The following is a 21,702-nucleotide window of genomic DNA, read 5'->3' as shown; positions in this document are numbered from 1 at the left end:
CCCCCGGCTCTCAACACTCTCTGCTACTCTCCCATCCTTCCCAGCAGTGTCCTCAGAGGAGCTCTCCTCCCTCCTCTCAAGTGCTACTCTGGCCACCTGTGCTTCTGACCCCATTCCCTCTCATCTCGTGAAATCTCTCGCTCCATCCCTTCTCCCCTCCTTAACTTCCATCGTCAACCGCTCACTCTCCACTGGTTCCTTCCCCTCTGCCTTCAAACATGCCCATGTCTCTCCCATCCTAAAAAAACCCTCTCTTGACCCCACCTCACCTTCTACTTATCGTCCCATATCCCTCCTACCATTCCTTTCCATACTCCTTGAACGAGTTGTCTACACTCGCTGCCTAGAATTCCTCAACAACAACTCTCTCCTCGACCCCCTCCAGTCTGGCTTCCGTCCCCTACATTCCACCGAAACTGCCCTCTCAAAGGTCACCAGTGACCTCCTGCTTGCCAAATCCAACGGCTCCTACTCTGTCCTAATCCTCCTCGACCTCTCAGCTGCCTTCGACACTGTGGACCACCCCCTTCTTCTCAACACGCTATCTGACCTTGGCTTCACAGACTCCGTCCTCTCCTGGTTCTCCTCTTACCTCTCCGGTCGTTCTTTCTCAGTCTCTTTTGCAGGCTCCTCCTCCCCCTCCCATTCTCTCACTGTGGGGGTTCCCCAAGGTTCAGTGCTTGGTCCCCTTCTGTTCTCGATCTACACGCACGCCCTCGGTGACCTCATTTGCTCCCACGGCTTCAACTATCATCTCTACGCTGATGACACCCAGATCTGCATCTCTGCCCCTGCTCTCTCCCCCTCTCTCCAGGCTCGCATCTCCTCCTGCCTTCAGGACATCTCCATTTGGATGTCTGCCCGCCACCTAAAGCTCAACATGTCGAAGACTGAACCCCTTGTCTTCCCTCCCAAACCTTGCCCTCTCCCTGACTTTCCCATCTCTGTTGACGGCACTACCATCCTTCCCGTCTCACAAGCCCGCAACCTTGGTGTCATCCTCGACTCCGCTCTCTCGTTCACCCCTCACATCCAAGCCGTGACCAAAACCCGCTGGTCTCAGCTCCACAACATTGCCAAGATCCGCCCTTTCCTCTCCATCCCAGCCGCTACCCTGCTCGTTCAAGCTCTCATCCTATCCCGTCTGGACTACTGCATCAGCCTTCTCTCTGATCTCCCATCCTCGTGTCTCTCTCCTCTTCAATCCATACTTCATGCTGCTGCCCGGATTATCTTTGTCCAGAAACGCTCTGGGCATGTTACTCCCCTCCTCAAAAATCTCCAGTGGCTACCGATCAATCTGCGCATCAGGCAGAAACTCCTCACCCTGGGCTTCAAGGCTGTCCATCACCTCGCCCCCTCCTACCTCACCTCCCTTCTCTCCTTCTACAGCCCAGCCCGCACCCTCCGCTCCTCCACTGCTGATCTCCTCATCGTACCTCGCTCTCGCCTGTCCCGCCATCGACCCCCGGCCCACGTCATCCCCCGGGCCTGGAATGCCCTCCCTCTGCCCATCCGCCAAGCTAGCTCTCTTCCTCCCTTCAAGGCCCTGCTGAGAGCTCACCTCCTCCAGGAGGCCTTCCCAGACTGAGCCCCTTCCTTCCTCTCCCCCTCGTCCCCCTCTCCATCCCCCCCACCTTACCTCCTTCCCTTCCCCACAGCACCTGTATATATGTATATATGTTTGTACATATTTATTACTCTATTTATTTATTTATTTATTTATTTTACTTGTACATATCTATTCTATTTATTTTATTTTGTTAGTATGTTTGGTTTTGTTCTCTGTCTCCCCCTTTTAGACTGTGAGCCCACTGTTGGGTAGGGACTGTCTCTATATGTTGCCAATTTGTACTTCCCAAGCGCTTAGTACAGTGCTCTGCACATAGTAAGCGCTCAATAAATACGATTGATGATGATGATGGGGTTCGCAGTCTAAGGAAGGAGGGAGAGCAGGTATTGAATCCCCATTTTGCAAAGGAGGGAACTGAGGCACAGAGAAGTTGAGTGGCTTGCAGAAGATCACATAGGTAAGTGAGGGAGCAGGGATTAGAACTCAGGGCCTCCGATTCCCAGGTCCATGTTCTTTCCACTCACTAGGCCAAGCTGTTTCCACCACCACCGCCGTCACAATCATCCCCACAACCCTTCAGCTAGTAAAGAGTAAGATTATTGAACTCATTTCTAACGTCCTTTGACTCCCAAACCCCCGTTCTGTCCACTGCTTCCCAGCTTTACTACTTTCAAGGACGAGAGGTTCAAAATACATGACTGGGGGGAAGATAGAAGAAGTTAGAGATGTTAGGAAGAGTTGAAATAGTTGCAGGGTTGATAGTTCCGTTATGGGCAATATTAGACAGAAAGTAGCTTCCTGACGTGCAGCCGGGGCTGAGCGTGGGGATGCAGGCAGCTTCTCTCCTGGCCTGCACGTTGCGGCAGGGGATGCGTGGCCGATCCCGGGATGTGCTTCCCTTCTGCAGTAGATGGATGGGGCATTTGGTCCTGTTCACTCCCTGTATCCACTCTGATTTTCCAAAGAACATTTTAGCACCATTTATAGGATCGCTGAACCAGCAGACCAAAAGAAACGTAAATCGGCCTAACAGAAGCCAAATGTCAAAACTGTCATCCTTTTTCGTTGACCATCCCGTGATAAGTCCTTTATCACTTTTCTCCAAATTACAAACTGCGTTTTTTTTCCCTAGGCTTCTGCTCTGGTCAGACCTTTACTTACGAAAACCTGTCATTCAGTTTTGCCTTTCCCAAGTCTGTTTTCTTTCACATCATTCTAGACTGTGAGCCCACTGTGGTAGGGACCGTCTCTATATGTTGCCAACTTGTACTTCCCAAGCGCTTAGTACAGTGCTCTGCACACAGTAAGCATTCAATAAATACGATTGATTGATTGATTGATCATTCCTTATCCCTGGAATGTCCTTTTCTCCTTCAATGCCCACTGCCTGACTGAGTGGAAATGGGACTGTGAATCTTTCCCTCCTGTAAAATTCCAGTGGGAGTCCCAAACGTCTTAAAACATGGACCAGAAAGAGTAAAGCTCATATAGCGTACAGCATAATGGCAAGCATTACTTTTAGCTTGTGGTTTTGTCATTGTGTGGTCACCTTTGTCTATACAGTCTATTTGTGCACATTATTCCTTTTTAGGGGCTATATAAAGTAGAAGGCAGCTGCTGTATGTTTCCCAAGCTTGTCATAGAGCCGTGTAAGATCAATTCTGTTTGACAGTATGCTCACAGTATTCTGGGTACCGTAATAAGCAGAAAGGAGATGTGGTCTCAACCTTCTTGAAACGTGCATTCTAAAAATAAATGACTTAGATCCTGAAAAAGACCTGAAGAGGATAAACAACTTCCATGGATGACTTAGGATTTAAGTATTGTATAGATCAAATTGTGGGAATTACTGTTCTTTTCCCTGTCTCTGCCGGACCGTTCCCAAGGCTTATCGAATGTCAGCGTCTGCCTTCTCACTGATGATTTTTATGCCCTGAATTGAAATCTTCTTCCCCAGCTTGGGTGGACACAGTTTGGGAACTGGATTTCACCGAGACCGAGCCTTTGGATCCCAGCACAGAAGCCCAGATCACAGGAAACGGACTCCAGGCATTCACCGAACTTTACGAGAGCCTCTTTCCCTTTACTCTGCAAGAACATCAGACGACAGAGGTAAAAACCAAACTCGTCCCCCCAGAGGGTAGCGACCATTGTCGCTTGACTCGGGTGCAAATTCATGAGGAGTCCTGCAGTAGAAGTAATTTAGCTTTTCCTCTCCGAAGCACTTAGTGGAGGGCTTGGCAAACAGTAGACACTCTATATGTGTCATTGATTGATTGCTATAAGTATTTTTCTTCTGGTAAAGTGAAAGCACTGTACAAAGGTATTTCAAATGGGAAATATTACTCAGCTCAAGTAACTAAAGGAAAAGGAGCAAGGGTGAGCCTAAGAAGGGAAAAGCAAATGAGATGAGCCCAGAAAGAAAGAGAGGCTGCAGGGAGTGAATTCATTCATTCAATCGTATTTATTGAGCGCTTACTGTGTGCGGAGCACTGTACTGAGCGCTTGGGAAGTACAAGTTGGCAACATATAGAGACGGTCCCTACCCAACAGCGAGCTCACAGTGTAGAAGAATGAATAAAAGTGAATATAAGTGAATAAAAGCAGAATGTCGAGGTGAGCAGTCCACCTGCCAGCCAATAGTGCCTACCACTGGCCCTTTTTCTACAGAGAAGCAGGAAAGGCCAAGTTTGGTTAAGACTTTTCCTCTCTTGGTCTTGCGCCTTCCAGCCTGGGAGTCCTCTGTTCTTTCCCTCCTTCCTTGGCTCTCATCAGGCCTTTGGTGGACGGAGCCCCATTCAATCAATCACTCAATTAATGGTATTAAAATTATTCCCTTCCTTTTTACATTCAGTCTGGTGCTTCCTAAAGTGGAGAGGTCCAAAGTGAGGTTCGGGGAGACCTAAGGTGGCTGGAGTTGAGGGTGGATGGGGAAAGCCTCTCTTTCTTGACTCTCGGGGATTTCTGGAGGCTCCGGAATGAGCCATCTCCACCATAATGCAAAGAAAGCCCTCCAAAGCGCAGTGTATTGAGACTTGCCCATTTTTTTTAAATTTTTGTTTGTTTTTGATTTAGAGTATTTGGACTCTCTTCCCCGAGTTCCACATTTCCCACAATGCACTCGTGGCGCTGTTCTATCACTTCGTACAAACCGTTCACGAAAAAAATGCCAGCGTCCAACAGAGGGAATACGGCCTTCATGCCGCTGGGTTGTATTTTTTGTTGCTTGAAATACCAGGTGAGTGAATTTGATGACCTTTCAGGTTTGTGGGTGGGCGGGGGAGCAGGGAGGCCGTCGTCCTTGGGGCTCGAAGAAGGCACCCCTGTTTATGAAGTTCGCATGTCCCAACTGAACATTTTACAGGCCCTTGTTGTCCCGTCGTGTTTGTTCATTGCAGGCAGCTGGTGCTAATTTTACTCCTGTCTCCTTGTCTCCTGATCCTTATGGAGCTTCTGTTCCCAAAGAACCTTCTCTTTCTTGATTTTAGTCCTTCATACTGGTCTGTCTCTGACAACTGACTCCCAGTTTTCAGCCGAGGCGTGGCATTGTCCGAGGTTTGGTTTTACTGGGTTTGACTTCCTTGCTTTGGGTTTCCCAATCTGTGTTCGCCATAGAATAGCTGTTAGGGTGTCCTTGTCTTGGTTTATGCTGTCAAGTCGTCTCCGACCCGTAGCGACGCCACGGACACATCTCTCCCAGAACGCCCCGCCTCCATCTGCAGCCGTTCTGGTAGTGTATCCTTAGAATTTTCTTGGTAAAACCGTGGAAGTGGTTTTCCATTGACTCCTTCCACGCAGTAAACTTGAGTCTCCACCCTCGACTCTCTCCCATTCCTCTGCTGCCCAGGCCAGGTGTGTTTTGATATGTAGCAGAATGCCTTCCACTCGCTAGCCACTGCCCGAGCTAGGAATGGAGTGATTATGCCTCCGCTTGACTCTCCCTCCCGTAGTCGGGACTGGTAGAGGACTGGAACCTCTCCTGTTTCCATTCTTCTTCTTCGGTGCGCCACCCAAGTCCCGCTGTGCTGAGGTGAACGGTACTTCAAGACTAGGAGGCCGACTGTCCCAAGCCTTTGATTTTTGTGGTCCCGTCTAGCCATTTCACGTTGTCTATAGGTAGCCCATAAATAATACTGCGGGAACTAACTGCTGAAGGGATTAGATGTGGCGTCAGGATGGAATCCAGGTCTCCAGCCGAATACCACGCTGCCACCACACTCTGACGTTCTTTCGAAAGATGTGTTGGCCTTCTTGATTCTTTTTCGAACATCCTCGTCCATCATTACCGTACTTATCAGAAAGCTGCCCGGGTAACGGGATGCCGTGATAGCGTTTGGCTCTGGCCAAGGTAGATCTTTGTCTGTGTGTAAGTCTTCACCAGTGCAGGCCGATACATCGGCTGGGTTTTCTTTAGCCGTATTCGCAGCCTCTAATGCCTGGCCGATAATCAGTGAAGCAGCTTACAGTCGCTTGCATGTCTTCTTGGGTGTGTGCCTCTGGGGCACAGTCACCTGTGTAGGGCAATTCTGCAACAACTGTCTTTAGGACTTTCGATTAAGCGCTAGGTCTGCCGAGTTGGAGGTTTCCCAGAGGAGCAGAAACACATTTTAATAACTGCCTGCTTGTCTTTTTGTTTGCATCCCAACTTTCCTCCACTGGCAGTGAGCCATGCGTCAGACAGGACAGCCCTTTGACCCAGCCAACACTGCTATCGCGAAACAGCCTCTGAATCATACAGAAATTGCTTACTTTAAGCACTCACTCACTCAGACCACCTCCTGCCTCACCTCGCTACTCTCCTACTACAACCCAGCGCACACACTTTATTCCTGTAACGCCAACGTATTTACTGTACATCGATGCCTTCTATCTCACCGCCAACCTCTCGCCCATGTGCTACTTCTTCATATACTACAGATGATCACCCTCCCCACCTTCAAAGCCTTATTAAAACCTCATCTCCTTCAAGAGGCTTTCCTTCCCCAACTAAGCCCTTATTTCCTTTTCTCCCCATCCCTTCTGTCACCCTTGCGCTTGGATTTGCACCCTTGGTTCACCCCTCCCAGCGTGGCTTAGTGGAAAGAGCACAGGCTTGGGAGTCAGAGGTGGTGGGTTCTAATCCCGGCTCTGCCACTCGTCAGCTGTGTGACTTTGGGCAAGTCACTTAACTTCTCTGTGCCTCAGTTACCTCATCTGTAAAATGGGGATTAAAACCGTGAGCCCCCCGTGGGACAACCTGATCACCTTGTAACCTCCCCAGGGCTTAGAACAGTGCTTTGCACATAGGAAGTGCTTAACAAATGCCATTATTATTATTATTATTGTGACTTGCCCAAAGTCACACAGCTGACGAGTGGCAGAGCCGGGATTAGTAATAATAATAATAATAATAATAATGGCATTTGTTAAGCGCTTACTATGTGCAAAGCACCGTTCTAAGCGCTGGGGAGGTTACAAGGTGATGAGGTTGTCCCACGGGGGGCTCACAGTTTTAATCCCCATTTTACAGATGAGGTAAGTGAGGCCTAGAGAAGTTAAGTGACTTGCCCAAAGTCACACAGTTGGCAGAGCCGGGATTTGAACCCGTGACTTCTGACTCCAAAGCCCGTGCTCTTTCCACTGAGCCACGCTGCTTCTCTGTGCCTCAGTTACCTCATCTGTAAAATGGGGATTAAGACTGTGAGCCCCACGTGGGACAACCTGATAACCTAGTATCAATCCCAGCGCTTAGAACAGTGCTCAGCACATAGTAAGTGTTTAACAAATACCATCATTATTATTATATCCATAATTTCTTTGTATTAATGCCTGTCTTCGTTCAATCGTTCGTTCAATCGTATTTATTGAGCGCTTACTGTGTGTAGAGCACTGTACTAAGCGCTTGGGAAGTACAAGTTGGCAACATATAGGGACGGTCCCTACCCAACAGTGGGCTCACAGTCTAGAAGGGGAATAATAATAACAGCATTTGTTAAGCACTTACTATGTGCAAAGCACTGTTCTAAGCACTGGGGGGAATACAAGGTGATCAGGCTGTCCCATGTGGGGCTCACGGTCTTAATCCCCATTTTACAGATGAGGGAACTGAGGCTGAGAAGTTATGTGACTTGCCCAAGGTCACACAGCAGAGCCAGGATTCGAACCCATGACCGGGCTCTTTCCACTGAGCCACGCTGCTTGTCTTCCCCCTCTAGACTGTAAGCTCGTTGTGGGCAGGGAACCTGTCCACCAACTCTGTTATATTATACTCTCTCAGGTGCTTAATACAGTGCTCTGCATTCAGTAAGCACTAAATAGATAAGATGGATTGATTAAATAGTAACAAATTTTAAGTGCTTAGTACAGTGTCTGGCACGTAACAAGTGCTTAACAGACACCATTGGAAAAAAACCCACAAAAAACAGGAAAATACAGACTAAGGAAATAACCACTGCGGCACGGAATATCAGGATGCTACGTGTTGATGAATAACTAAGAGTGCATGAGCTGACTAGGGAGAGTCAGTCACACTACTATTTGAGACTGAAATATGGGATAAAGGGCCGTTCACCAAGATAGGTGCCGATTATCCCTGCTCCCAGACGCGTCATCCGTCCTCAGAGTGACAGCTTTCGGGAGTCGGATCTGCATTCCGACAGTCGCTAATATCGGACCACCCGAATCAGCCAAGAGGTTTATGGGGTCACCTGCCGCCCAAAACGAGAGAGATTTCTCTTTGCCCCCCTCATAAGCCAAGAGAACCCCACAGTGAGTGCTCTTCACACAGTAAGCGCTCAATAAATACGATTGATTGATTGACATATGTATATATGTTTGTATGTATTTATCACTCTATTTCATTTGTACATATTTATTCTATTTATTTTATTTTGTTAATGTGTTTTGTTTTGTTCTCTGTCTCCCCCTTCTAGCCTGTGAGCCCACTGTTGGGTAGGGACCGTCTCTATATGTTGCCAACTTGTACTTCCCAAGCGCTTAGTACAGTGCTCTGCACACAGTAAGCGCTCAATAAATGCGATTGATTGATTGATTGATATATGTATATATGTTTGTATGTATTACTCTATTTCATTTGTACATATTTATTCTATTTATTTTATTTTGTTAATATGTTCTGTTTTGTTCTCTGTCCCCCCCTTCTAGCCTGTGAGCCCACTGTTGGGTAGGGACCGTCTCTATATGTTGCCAACTTGTACTTCCCAAGCGCTTAGTACAGTGCTCTGCACACAGTAAGCGCTCAATAAATGCGATTGATTGATTGATATATGTATATATGTTTGTATGTATTTATCACTCTATTTCATTTGTACATATTTATTCTATTTATTTTATTTTGTTAATATGTTCTGTTTTGTTCTCTGTCTCCCCCTTCTAGACTGTGAGCCCACTGTTGGGTAGGGACCGTCTCTATATGTTGCCAACTTGTACTTCCCAAGCGCTTAGTACAGTGCTCTGCACACAGTAAGCGCTCAATAAATGCGATTGATTGATTGATTGATTGATATATGTATATATGTTTGTATGTATTACTCTATTTCATTTGTACATATTTATTCTATTTATTTTATTTTGTTAATATGTTCTGTTTTGTTCTCTGTCCCCCCCCTTCTAGCCTGTGAGCCCACTGTTGGGTAGGGACCGTCTCTATATGTTGCCAACTTGGACTTCCCAAGCGCTTAGTACAGTGCTCTGCACACAGTAAGCGCTCAATAAATACTATTTGATTGATTGATTGATGAGCTACCACGCTTTAGGTACACATCGCAGGAATGTGAACAACGGTAAACTATTTATTGTGGGCATTTTACCGCTAGAATTGGAGGCGCTGCCCGCTCATGGAAGAAAGTCACCAGACTCCATGGGACCGGCAAACTCGGCAGCAGTGGTCTATTCTTGCAACGGGCACGCGCTCAATACCATCTTGGATTTCAAACACTGTCCCCCGTGTGCCCCGGATTGCTCGGCTGCTCAAGAGTGTCGTAGGTTGAGATAACTGAGCTAACCAACTATTAAAAGCCAATGCCAGCTTGATTCAGAGGGTTAAACACCATCTGAGGATTTGCCATTGAAGGGACACATGAGAGATCCCGTGCCCCTTCTGCTGCCAGCTGTCCCGTGTCTCTGGGCCCTAACTTGGGGGGACCAAAGGGGATGGGGTGGGCTCTGGCGAGGCTCCATCTCTGGGTCTCCGGGTCCTTATCCGGGAGCCGGCCGGTGGAAGTCCCCAAGGGGAGGGAGCTGGCCACCGGATGAGGCTCCGTCCGTTCTCAGTCAGTCAGTCGTATATATTGAGCGTTTGCTGTGCGCAGAGCACGTACTAAGCGGTTGAGAGAGTACAGTATATCCGTATACAGGCACGTTCCCTGCCCACAGCGACTCCCTTTTCCTCCCCCGAGTCAGAAACGGTCGCCTAAATTCGGATTAAGATGGAGGTAGAACGGGAAAGAAGTATCCAGTGCACATCCCTGTATTCCCCTTCCCACTGCAACGAGTGCCCGAAAGTCAGTTCAGTTTTCCAGCCGGCTGGGGCTGGGGCAGAACATCCTGGGTCATCTTCCTTCGCACTCAGTGCTTCAGGCAGGTGATGTGTTTAAGTTGGCATGAACTCGTTACGGTTCTTGGATGTTCTGTGGCAGCCCCCCATTTTTGCTTCGCCGCCTATTGCCTAGCCATTAAAACGGAAATCCATAAAGCGCGCTCGGGGGCTAGGTAATCCAAATGCAGCGAACGGCAAGTGCGATGAATGCGTTTTGGCGTTTGCGTGTCTGTAGATGTGTTTCAGGACTAATTAAATAGTCACCTGGTTTACTCTTTACGACCAGGCAGCGTAGCTAATCAAGTGTTCCACCCGGTGATGTTTGACAAATGTCTTCAGACTCTGAAGAAAAGCTGGCCTCAGGAATGTAGCTTGAATCGGAAGAGAAAGAAAGAGCAGCTCAAAAGCTCTCAAGGGGATCCAAGAGGAAATCGAAAGAAGGGCAAACCACCAAGAAGAGAGGACTTGGAGGTAAGAATGAGAAAATTCATGAGATGATCTTTAGGTGGGTGTACAGTTGATGCGTGATCTGAGTATTAGCTTTTCTCCCGCTTTAGAAGAGGTTTTTGTCGGTGTAGCTTTATTCTAACAAAATCCCAACATCTCAAAATAAGGTCCAATACCACTGATGTCGGCAGGTATGCTATAAAGCAGTACAGCAGTTTTCATGGGGAGCATTGTGGTAGCTCACTGTTAGTATCGAGTCAGTCTGCCGGTGTTTATTCTTTATGAAAAACGCAAATCAGCCGTGGAAATGAGCGCACTCTTGAAAACGATGATAGTGGAGTCTTCGGTCGAGTGCGATGGGCAAACCTCCGGCTTTGACTCTCAGCCTGAGAACCTGTGCAAAGAAATTGTGCAGCGTCACTCGTCCTCTTTCTCACTCATTCATTCGATCGTATTTAGTGAGCGCTTACTGTGTGCAGGGCACTGTACTAAGCGCTTGGGAAGTACAAGTCGGCAACATATAGAGACGGTCCCTGCCCAACAGCGGGCTCGCAGTCTAGTCTCTCTTCACCGCCAGTTACGTTCCTGCCGGGCATGGAGTGCTAGCGATGAGTAGGTGCGTTGTGGGGCAGCCCAATGCACCGTGCACACAGGGGACATTTTCAGGGAGAACCCTGACCGGAGCGTAGTGCCAATGCTGGGCCATAATTCCCCTTAATGCCCCAGGATGGGGGTGCCGTAACAGTCGCTCCCATCTTTTCCTAGACGTCTGTCAATCCATCAGGGGGATTTAGTGAGCTCTTACTATATGCAGAACGCTGCACTAAGTGACATCTCCACTTTGCAAAATCCCTTGGGGCTGGGGGTGGAGCTTTGATCAGTATCCGTATCCACCGATGGCGGACCTCGGGGGGCATTTCCCCAGACGAAGAGCCGGCCCTAGAACCCGGGTCTCCTGGGTCCCAGAGTCATGCTCTTCTCCTCCCTCCCCACGACCAACTCAAGCTCGCGACACCGAACCGTGCTCAGAGACAGCAAGTGGATTGTCACACTAGTGTGGAGAAGTCGGGGGATCAAGTTATTGAAGCAGCGTGGCTCAGTGGAAAGAGCCCGGGCTTTGGAGTCGGAGGTCAGGGGTTCAAATCCCGGCTCCGCCAGCTGTCAGCTGTGTGGCTTTGGGCAAGTCACTTCTCTGGGCCTCAGTTCCCTCATCTGTAAAATGGGGATTGACTGTGAGCCCCCCGTGGGACAACCTGGTCACCTTGTAACCTCCCCAGCACTTAGAACAGTGCTTTTCACGTAGTCAGTGCTTAATAAATGCCATCATCGTTATTATTATTATCCCGGCTTTGCCAATCATCCACTGTGTGACTTTGGGCACGTCACTTCACTTCTCTGTGCCTCAGTTCCTTATTCTGTAAAATGGGGATTAAGACTGAGCCCCCCATGGGACAACCTGAGCACCTTGTAACCTCCCCAGCGCTTAGAACAGTGCTTTGCACATAGTAAGCGCTTAATAAATGCCATTAAAAAAAAAGTTTGAGAAGCAGCGTGCCTAGCGGATAGAACACGGGCCTGTGACCGAAGGATCTACATTCTAATTCCAGCTCCACCACTTGTCTGCTGTGGGACTTTGGGAAAGTCACTTTCCTTCTCTGTGCCCCAGTTAGCTCATCTGTAAGATGGGGATTAAGACTGTGAGCCCCATGTGGGACAGGGACCTGATTATTCTCTATCATCCCAGCGCTTAGTACAGTGCCTGGCGCCTAGGAAGCGCTTACCAAAAACCATAAGAAAGATCAGTTCCAAGAGCAGCAAGCTTAGACTGGAGTTTGTGGTGTTGCTTTGTGATGAGGCAGTGCTGCGATGTTCAGGGTTAAGTGAAAGCTAAGCGGCCTCAAGTTCCTTCCTGTTTAACACTCTCTGCACTGAATAAGCTTAGAGGTCACAGGCCAGAGTGGTTAGCTAAAAAATGACAGATGAATTATCGTTGTTTTCTCCGGTCTAGATGGATGAAATGTTTGAAGAAGAGGAAGAGCAAGAGAATGATGTTTATTTTTCTAACCGTGACCTCTCTCAAATTCGGGAGGCTGTGTTCCTTCTTCTGAAGAACTTTTTAAGGCTTCTCCCCAAGTTCTCTCTGAAAGAGAAACCACAGTGTGTGCAGAACTGTTTGCAGGTAATGACAACCACCTGGAACTTGTCAAATAGCATTGCTAAGGGGCGACTTTTTGAAAGAGTGGGATCCTAGGCAAGTCCTCCTTGTGGGAGGGAACGTATGGGAAAATCCTTGTCTCCTCTGATCTCTTCCATCCAGTAGTGCCCTAATTGGCTCTAGAACAGAAATTGGGGAAGGAGCTGAGATCCAGCTACCAGCTTCTGAAAGCTCCCTTGAAGGGAGGCATAGCTAGCCTCCCCTGAAAGCAGTGAGGAAGAAGCCATTGGAGAGTGAACAGTTGAAGATGGCAGTTAGGGGAGGAAGGGGCCAAGTGCAATAAAGTCTGAGGGAATGGGGTCAGATAAGCAGGTGGAGGAGGTGGATTTTCAGAGGATGCAGAAGATCTCCTCTGTAGATACTGCAGCGAAAGATGGGAGAGTTGAAGAGGCAGGAGGGGCTGGGAAGGGGCAGGGAAGATTTTAGGGAGATCACACCTGATCATATCAGTTTTCTCAGTAAAACAGGTTGCTGGCCATTAGGTGCACGGGGTCGGAGAGGTGAGGGGGCAGGGGGTTTGAGGAGGGAGTTAAATGTCTGGAGCAACTAGCAAGAGAGATGGGGATGGGTACCAGTCCGGATGGAGAAATAATTTTGCCGGGCAGAGGAGAGGGCAGAATTAAAGCATGCAAGGGTGAACTTGAAATGGACGACGTCGGTCTGATATCTAGATTTCAGCTGGCAGTGCCCTGAGGCCTGTGCACAAGAGAAGCAGTGTGGCTCGGTGGATAGGGCCTGGGCTTTGGAGTCAGAAGTCATGGGTTCAAACCCCGGCTCTGCCAATTGTCAGCTGTGTGACTTTGGGCAAGTCATTTAACTTCTCTGGGCCTCAGTTCCCTCATCTGTAAAAATGGGGATTAAGACTGTGAGCCCCCCGTGGGATAACCTGATCACCTTGTAGCCTCCCCAGCGCTTAGAACAGTGCTTTGCACATAGTAAGCGCTTAATAAATACCATCATCATCAAGAGTGAAGCAGGAGGGCTGTGGAGGTGACCCCAGACTGTGGGGTAGTGGTACGAGATTGACAAAGGGATAGGGGAAGCGAGTGATTTGAGTTCAGTAGAGAGTGGTGTTGAAGCGTCGGTTTGGTCATCAAGGGAAGGGAGTTTGGGCGTGGAGGCTAAATGAGTTGAAAAAATTGAAAGGAGTTGGCTGATCAGAGGTGTCCAGTGGGATGGAGCATAGATTTGAGGGAAGGAAGGCCGGTAGGAGGTTGTGGTCAGAGGGATTTCAGAGTTGGTGAGTGTAGGGATTGTGCAGTGGCTAGAGATGAAGAGATCGAATGTGCGTCCAAGTTGGTGAATGGTTGAAGTGGGATGAAGCAGGAGGTCAGTGGAGTTGAGGAGTGATAAACAGTGGTCAGCAGAAGGGCCATCAGAATCGTCTTTGTGGATATTGAAGTCCCCAAGGATCATTGTAGGGATGGAGAAAGAGAAAGAATGTGAGAAAGGGATTAAAATGGTAAAAAAAAAAAAAAAAAGTTGGAGGTGGGACCTGGGGGACGGTAGGTGACGGTTACTAGAGTGGGTGGTAGAGCGGGATGATGAGGGCTTCAAAGGAAGGGAAAGAAAGGGATGGGGGAGGTGTGGGTGAAGATTAGACCCCTCTGGAGAGAGCAGCAGGGGAGACCGTGTCATCCGAGGAGAGCCAGGTTTTAGTGATGGCAAGGAGGAGTAATGATTGGGTCGAGGACAAAGGGAAGCTTCCCCATGATGGAGCGGGGGTTCCACAGGCCACACTTGGCTAAAGCTGTAGAGGGGCTAGGGGTTGAGTGGGAACGGGCAGGGGTTGAATGGGAATGGGGGGAAGGGGAAGCGGACGAGGGGTGGCTCTGGGACAGGATTACAGGGATGGAGTGGGGAAGACCCAAGGTGTGGGGAGGCATTGGGTGGAGGCGGGGAGGTGTGGTGAGCGGGGAGGACTGGGATGGGGTGGCTCCTGGTGGAATTAGTAAAGTTTAAGCGTTGTAGTTGAGGTAAAAGACAGCAATGACTACTTAACGTGATACCTTGAGGAGATAGTTGAATGGTCCTTGGGAGAAAAGAGGCCACTGAAGGTAGGGGGAGTAATTGTGTGTCGGATATGAAGAGGGAGGGCATTCCAGGCTGGAGGCGGGTCATGGACAAGAGGTCAGGGGCGAGATAGACGAGATTGGGGTACCCTGAGAATGTTTGCATCGGAGGAGTGAAGTGTACAGGCTTGGTTGTAGTGGGAGAGGAGCAAACATAAATAAGGGGGAGGGAGCTGATAGAGTACCTTGAATATGATGTCCAGGAGTTTCTGCCTGATGTGGAAATGGCTGGGCAGCCACTGGAAGCCCTTGAAGAGTGGGGGGACCGTCGCAGAATACTTTTTTAGATCAACGATCTGGGCAGCAGAGGGAAGTACTGATTGGAGAGGGAAGGGGTCGAAAGCAGGGAGGTCAGCAAAAAGGGTGACGTAGGAGCCAGGATGGGATATGACAACCGTTTGAACCAGTTTGGTAGCAGTTTGGATGAAGAGGGAGTGAATTCTGGAGATGTGACAAGATGTAGTGACTGGATGACTATGTGGCTAGAGGGTGAGAGATGAGTCTAGGATAATACCAAGACTGCAGGCTTGTGAATCGGGAAGGATGGTGGTGTTATCCACAGCAATGGGAAGGTTTGGGGGAAGAGTTTAGGAGGGAAGGTGAGAAATGAAGCTCTGGAGGTGATGTTGGGATAGCCATGTAGAGATGTCCTGAAGACAGGAGGAAATGCAAGATTTGTGGAGAGAGCGAGAGCGCGGAGCTGGAAAGGTAGATTTGGGAGTCTTCAGCGTGGAGATGGTAATTGAAGCCATGGGAACAGAATGTGGGTGTAGATGGAGACCCAGAAACGAACCGTGAGTAACCCCCGCCACATTCAGGGGGTCGGAGGCAGAGGAGAAGCCAATAAAAAGGACCAAAAAAGAGCAGCCGGAGAGGTTGATTGAGAACTAGAAGGAAAGGACGGGGTCAGAGAAACCAAGGTTCGATAGTGTTTTTTCAAGACAAGGGGGGTGGTCAGGAGGAGCTGGGAGGGGTGGGCTTAAAAACAGAACTGCCGGCCACTGCAGCAATTCCACTTAAACTGCCTCCTCCCTGGACCAGGTCTCCCCCGTCTCCTCCCGCTGGCCCATCCCTTGCCCACTCATACTCAGCATCCCTGAGATCAGCTGGGCAAGACTGTGGAGCTCTGCTTCCTCAGCTCTTGGAGAGACCTGGGTACCGGGGAAAGGGTGAGCTTTGCTGACCAAGGCTGGCAGTTGTAGCTCAGGATGTTGGCCTAGGGGAAGTTTTCCAGATGGCTGACACCAGGGATGGTGGGGAGAGGAGAGGAACTTCAAATCCTCCTTTGCCAGAGTTGGGGGGCAGAAGAGCCAAAGGACCGTGAGCCCCAGGCTGTAGGACAGTCCATTCGGGCAACGTAGAAATCGGTTATTCTCTGACTCTCTGTTTTTCAGATCTTTGTGGCATTGACCAGTTTTGAGCCGATTCTTCATGAATTAGAGCCTTCTAAAGGCAGGTGAGCCATTCTGTTCCTCGGTTAAAAAAATGAAAACTAGAATTGTTGTCCTGGCAGCAGCTCCTAATCCAGGCAGACTAATTCAGACATAGTCTGGGGAAGGGGAAACTAGTAGACGTACGTCGGAGTTAATGTTTCATTGTTTTGCTTTGTGTAGAAACATACCTGAGTTGGCCTATCATGGGTTGCGCTTGCTGTGCTCCCCAATTCACGGGGAAGGAGATAAGGTAACAAATCTTCTTCACTTCCTCCTCAGCTTAGAGGACATACTATGACAGCCGTCTTCTGTTTGGAGCCAATTTAGTAACTACCACACGTTTTGAATATTAAAATTACTAGTAGAATCACTATCCCACATTTGCCCGTGAACAAGACCTTTCATCACCACCTGGATTTTATTCTTCGCTTGACAACACTTGTATAGCGTTCCCACAGCAACTGACCGTTGAGTCTCAAATAGGACTAGTTGTAAATGGTGAATACAGAGGAGGGGCGAGTTCATTTCTAAACAAAAAAGAAATCCTTTTTATACAGATAGTTACAGAATTGCTTTAAAGAGAAGAAAAATGTGGGCATTTACCAGCTTTCCCTTAGTGATTCTGCAGCATTTTCACCAGTCGTAAATATGGCCTTGTCTAGAAGTTGGTACCCAAGTTAGATTCTGACCAATCTAACGGGTAGCCAAGGTGATTATGGCCGATGACCATGTAACTAGATTTATTATAGGAAAGAACGTAAATGTTTTCCAAAGCATTCTTATGGGTATTCTCTTGTCTCTCTTTTTCTCTTGAAGGTATCTGTTAAGCTTTTACTCTGTGCCAGGCACTGTACTAGGCACTGAGGTAGAATACAAGGTTGAACACAGTCCATAGGGTTTTACAGTTGTCATCCCCATTTTACAGATGAGATAACTGAGGCACAGAGAAGTTGTGACTTGCCCAAGGTCACACAGCAGACAAGTGGCAGAGCCGCGATTAGAACCCAGCTACTCTGACCCCCAGGCCCGAATTCTTTCCACTAAGTCCCGCTACTTCTGTTATTTATTGCTGACCTGTTTTATCCCAGCCAAGATATGTATCAATGGAATTAAAGAGAAAGAAAGCTCTGGAGACCGGCCTTATTTCCCTTTGCGGAATACTTAGTAAAATATGCCCCCCCGAGATGTAAGGCAATAGGATTTTTGGGTTAATCAGCAAAATGTACTCGTGGATGATTGTTTTCATCAACCCTCACGCCGAACGTTGTGTTCTCTTTCAGACCGTCCGTTCCCTTTTCCATCAGCTATTATATGTCATTCTCATGTTAGAAGGAGAAGGACCCTACTCTGCTGCGTCGAGCATCACCTCCCAAGTTGTTAAAACCAGGAACCAAGCAATTCAGTTTATCAGGTGAACAATAAATCGGTCTCTTGACCCTTCACTCATTTCAGCGCAGTGCCCCTACCCTGCCCGGTGGCAGCCGAAGATTGCCGGCATCTCAGCGGCCGCTCAGAAATGGCTCCTTATCTGAATCGCAAAGCTTCAGGTCACCGCTTTGCCTCAGAGTGGCTGAACCTGGATGTTAGTAGCATCCTGTGTGTAAGAATGTGAGGCCCAATTGAGGGGGTGGCCCGACGTGACCCCGGAATTCAAAATGTACAGTTTCAGAAGGGATTGTCTGTAGGTCCACTGCCGGTCATCGTGGGGGATTCTTGTCAAGAGCAGTGTTTGAGCATTGTACGACCACCGCTTCACGCGTGGCTCACGTTCCTTAATGGCGCTAAGAGGTAGCCTGCCCGTGAGCCGTCAAGCGTTAGAAGGATTGGATAAAAACACATCCTGATACAATTGCGCGCGATTGACTCAGTAGTGTTACTTTGAACTGGTGTGGACGGGCTGTATCGTTCCTCAGGGGATCTGTTGGTGAGCTCGGGAGTCCGTCCATTGGGCAGTTTGTACCTGGTAGTTCTGGGGGCTCGGGCCCACTCCTCTCACCACATGGTACGCCTGGACCCTGTGCCGGGCCGTCTGGAGCTTCCTAGTGAGCCCGCTGTTGGGTAGCGACCGGCTCTTTATGTTGCCAACTTGGACTTCCCAAGCGTTTAGTTCAGTGCCCTGCTCACAGTAAGCGCTCAATAAATACGATTGAGTGAGTGAATGAATGGAGGGGCAGTAGAGTGGAGTTGTAGGACCCGGAGGGGAAAGGAAAGCGGGAATGGAAGCCGTCATGTACTCATTAGGTGCGGGCTGTTTCCCCTGGATCAGCTCACCAGTCGGTAATATTGACTGAGCACCCGCTGTGCGCAGAGCGCTTAGGAGTGTACAATAGAATTTATAAATGTAATCGCTCTCCTCAAGGAGTTTACAATCTAGTGGAAGAGAAAGACATTAAAACGAATGGCATCTAGGAAAAAGAAGGAAAGAGGGATGAGTAGTGCTTAAATAATTGGGTATTTGTGATGTGTCCGTGAGGGCTTTGGAAGTCCCCAAGTGCATAGGTGGAGGGAAAGCCCTGAAATTGCGGGGAAAGTTAGGAAGGTGTAGCTGGGTAGGGAGAGGCCTCCCGGAGATGTGACTGTCGATAATAAATCCCTTTCAAACACCACCTTGCCCTCCCCCTGGCCTGGGACTCTTTCCACCTTGATAAGTGGCAGACTGAGCTCTCCGTGTCTTCAGAGTCTTCCCGGAATCACATGCTCGGCACATAGTAACCACTTAATACATGCTATTCTTATTCTTATTACTATAAATACCATTAATTGATTTTGGGCAACTACTGCTCTGAAAAAAGGAAAGCCCCCATGCTTAGATACCTAGCATATGCATATCCAGAAAACTGGGTTACCATTCATTCATTCATTCAATCGTATTTATTGAGCGCTTACTGTGTGCAGAGCACTGTACTAAGCACTTGGGAAGTACAAGTTGGCAACATATAGAGACGGTCCTTACCTAATAGTGGGCTCACAGTCTACCAAATTTTTGGTTGCGATAACCATTTAGAGGGGTGTGCTATCTATATTCAAATCACTATGTATATATGTTTGTACATATTTATTACTCATTTATTTATTTTACTTGTACATATTTATTCTATTTATTTTATTTTGTTAATATGTTTTGTTGTCCGTCTCCCCCTTCTAGACTATGAGCCCGCTGTTGGGTAGGGACCGTCTCTATATGTTGCCAACTTGTACTTCCCAAGTGCTTAGTACAGTGCTCTGCACACAGTAAGCGCTCAATAAATATGATTGAATGAATGAATCAATCTCCAGAAAGCCTGCCCCAAATCATTTCTCATCTCCCCACCTCCACATCAGCTCTTTTGACCCACCTAAGCACGTAAACACTTGCAACCCCCCACAGGAGTTATGTGCATCTTTTATACATTCTTTTACTCCCTCCTTTCTTTAATTTCCTTTAGTGTCCACCTCCATCAGCTGGCAAACTCCTTGAGGGCAGGGATCGTGTCTCCTAATTCTGTTGTACTCTCCCAAGCATTTAATTCAGTGTTCTGCCCAGTGTAGGAGCTCAATAAATACTATTGATTGAGAAAGAGTTGGAGATTCAGTTTTGAAGATTGATCAGATGTGCTCTTGGGCAGTTACCCTTTCAAGTAAAGCACCGACGTTCAGTTAAGTGCCAACAGGGCTCGGAGTGCTATATTAAGCACCCGATGAAATGGACTTAGAACCGTTTCTGCCCATCTTTGTGGCAGTCACGCGAATCCAAGTCAGAGAGATTTAACACGATGGTTGTAAGTATTTTGTCCAACTACCACAGGGTGGTACTCCAGGTTAGTCTGTTATTCCACCTGGAATTAATGGGATGGGTTGCTCCCATCCCGGCCACCTTTACTGGCTTTTCTCGAATTTACAGTGAGAACATATCGGGTCTTTTAAAAGGGCTCCGGGAAGGGCAGGAGCTACCAAACAGGCAACAGTCTGCCTTGGGTAAACTCTTAGTGGGTGGAAGACTTGTTAACTCTCTTATTCTGCACTCTTCAAGTGCCTAGTAAAATGCCCCAGATCCAAGTGGGCCCCCAGTAAATGCTGCTGCTATTATGGCTGCTAATGATTGTGGTTTTCGTTAAGTGCTTACTATGTACTAATCACTGGAGGAGATACAAGATCATCAGGTCCCATATACGGCTTAAGTAGGAGGGAGAACAGATTTTGAATCCCCCTTTGGCAAATGAGGCGACTGAGTCAAAGAGAAGGGAAGGGACTTGCCCACGGTCACACAGCAAGCACGTGGCAGAGCTGGAATTAGAACCCAGGTACTCTGACTCTTTCCACTAGTCCATGCTGCTTCTGATACTGCTGCTACTACTGGGTGACATCTCTCTGGAAGATTAACTCACTGCCCTGGATTTTACAGGTCTGGAATGCCATTTTCTGGACAGTTGAATTTATTTTTAACCCATTATTGTTGAGCATAAGGTACTTGTTAAGCATACAAGCTGGAGTATCATCTACCACATTAAGTAAACTCTGATCCACTCCAGTTAGGTGGTGGCAACAACTCTGAGGCTAATGCCTCAATCCCTGGGTGACTTCAGATGGATCCCTTGGAACTGTAGCCATCTGAGGGTTGGGGGGTTGTCCTGAAGGTTTGGTCCTGCAGGTCTGATGTTAGCACAACAGACACACTAGACTTGGGACATCTGCCGCTCCGAAAAGACTCGGTCAGTCCGAAACTTTCTCGAGGTGTGAAGTCAGGAGATGGGGGGTTCTCACTGGACCCGTCTGCCCATTCCTTTGCTCTGTGACAGGTGAGATCTCCAGTAAAATAGAAGTTGCTTTTGGAAATCCAGGTTGTGGGGTTTTCAAGAGCTGACTCCTGGAGATATGTCTGAGAGTTGAACAGTGGTGTGTGTTTTGTTTTGTATAGCTCACTGGTAGATGAACTGAAGGAGGCTGTCTTTCCGGTTCTTCGCATCTTACTGCAATACATCTGTACCAAGGTACTGTTTGCTTTACGAAGGTTCCCGTCAGAATGGAAAGTTATTCTTGGATTTCAGTATGGGGACTCATACCTGGTGTGAGTGTGATGGATTTTCTTGAAACGTTTGTCCTCGCCTACCGGGTGCCCTCTTACGATTTCATTGAGCGTTTGAATGTGTGCCGGCCAGTGACGGTCACCGGTCTTTGACTCACCCTGCAGTGGATCACGAAAACTGAGATTTTTCAGCCGCTGTGACCCGGAGCCTTGGATCGGGACATTTCTTCCGTTCTGTTTCAGGTCCCAGATAAATCCGAATATCGTACCTATGCAGCTAAGTCCCTGGTGCAATTGCTCGGAAAACTCCCTTGTGTAGAGTATGCAGGATTCATAGCTTGGCTTTACAGATATTCACACAGTGCCAAGGTAAGAAGATGATTCTTTGGATGGGTAAGAAGTGGCATGGCATGGCATGGGAAGG

General features: G+C 48.2%; 1 protein-coding gene across 2 annotated transcripts in view; it reads left to right on the top strand.

Moving 5' to 3' along the window:
* Nucleotides 1-21,702, top strand: part of NCAPD3 (non-SMC condensin II complex subunit D3) — a 121,004-nt gene that overhangs the window by 19,431 nt on the left and 79,871 nt on the right. The window contains exons 2-10 of one of the 2 annotated variants that reach the window (XM_038753646.1): nucleotides 3,531-3,685; nucleotides 4,649-4,811; nucleotides 10,396-10,580; nucleotides 12,565-12,735; nucleotides 16,238-16,299; nucleotides 16,457-16,526; nucleotides 17,557-17,687; nucleotides 21,171-21,243; nucleotides 21,522-21,647. In XM_038753646.1, the coding sequence (XP_038609574.1) occupies nucleotides 10,428-10,580; nucleotides 12,565-12,735; nucleotides 16,238-16,299; nucleotides 16,457-16,526; nucleotides 17,557-17,687; nucleotides 21,171-21,243; nucleotides 21,522-21,647 (786 nt within the window). In that variant the 5' untranslated portion in view covers nucleotides 3,531-3,685; nucleotides 4,649-4,811; nucleotides 10,396-10,427. Of the gene's footprint in view, nucleotides 1-3,530; nucleotides 3,686-4,648; nucleotides 4,812-10,395; nucleotides 10,581-12,564; nucleotides 12,736-16,237; nucleotides 16,300-16,456; nucleotides 16,527-17,556; nucleotides 17,688-21,170; nucleotides 21,244-21,521; nucleotides 21,648-21,702 lie in introns of those variants that run through there. The other variant, XM_038753645.1, reaches the window with a different exon arrangement.

This window comes from Tachyglossus aculeatus, chromosome 11 (assembly GCF_015852505.1).
Source record: "Tachyglossus aculeatus isolate mTacAcu1 chromosome 11, mTacAcu1.pri, whole genome shotgun sequence".
In the NCBI taxonomy this organism is placed as follows: domain Eukaryota; kingdom Metazoa; phylum Chordata; class Mammalia; order Monotremata; family Tachyglossidae; genus Tachyglossus; species Tachyglossus aculeatus.
Note: the sequence above shows the minus strand (reverse complement) of the source record. Positions and strands in the feature narration are given on the sequence as shown.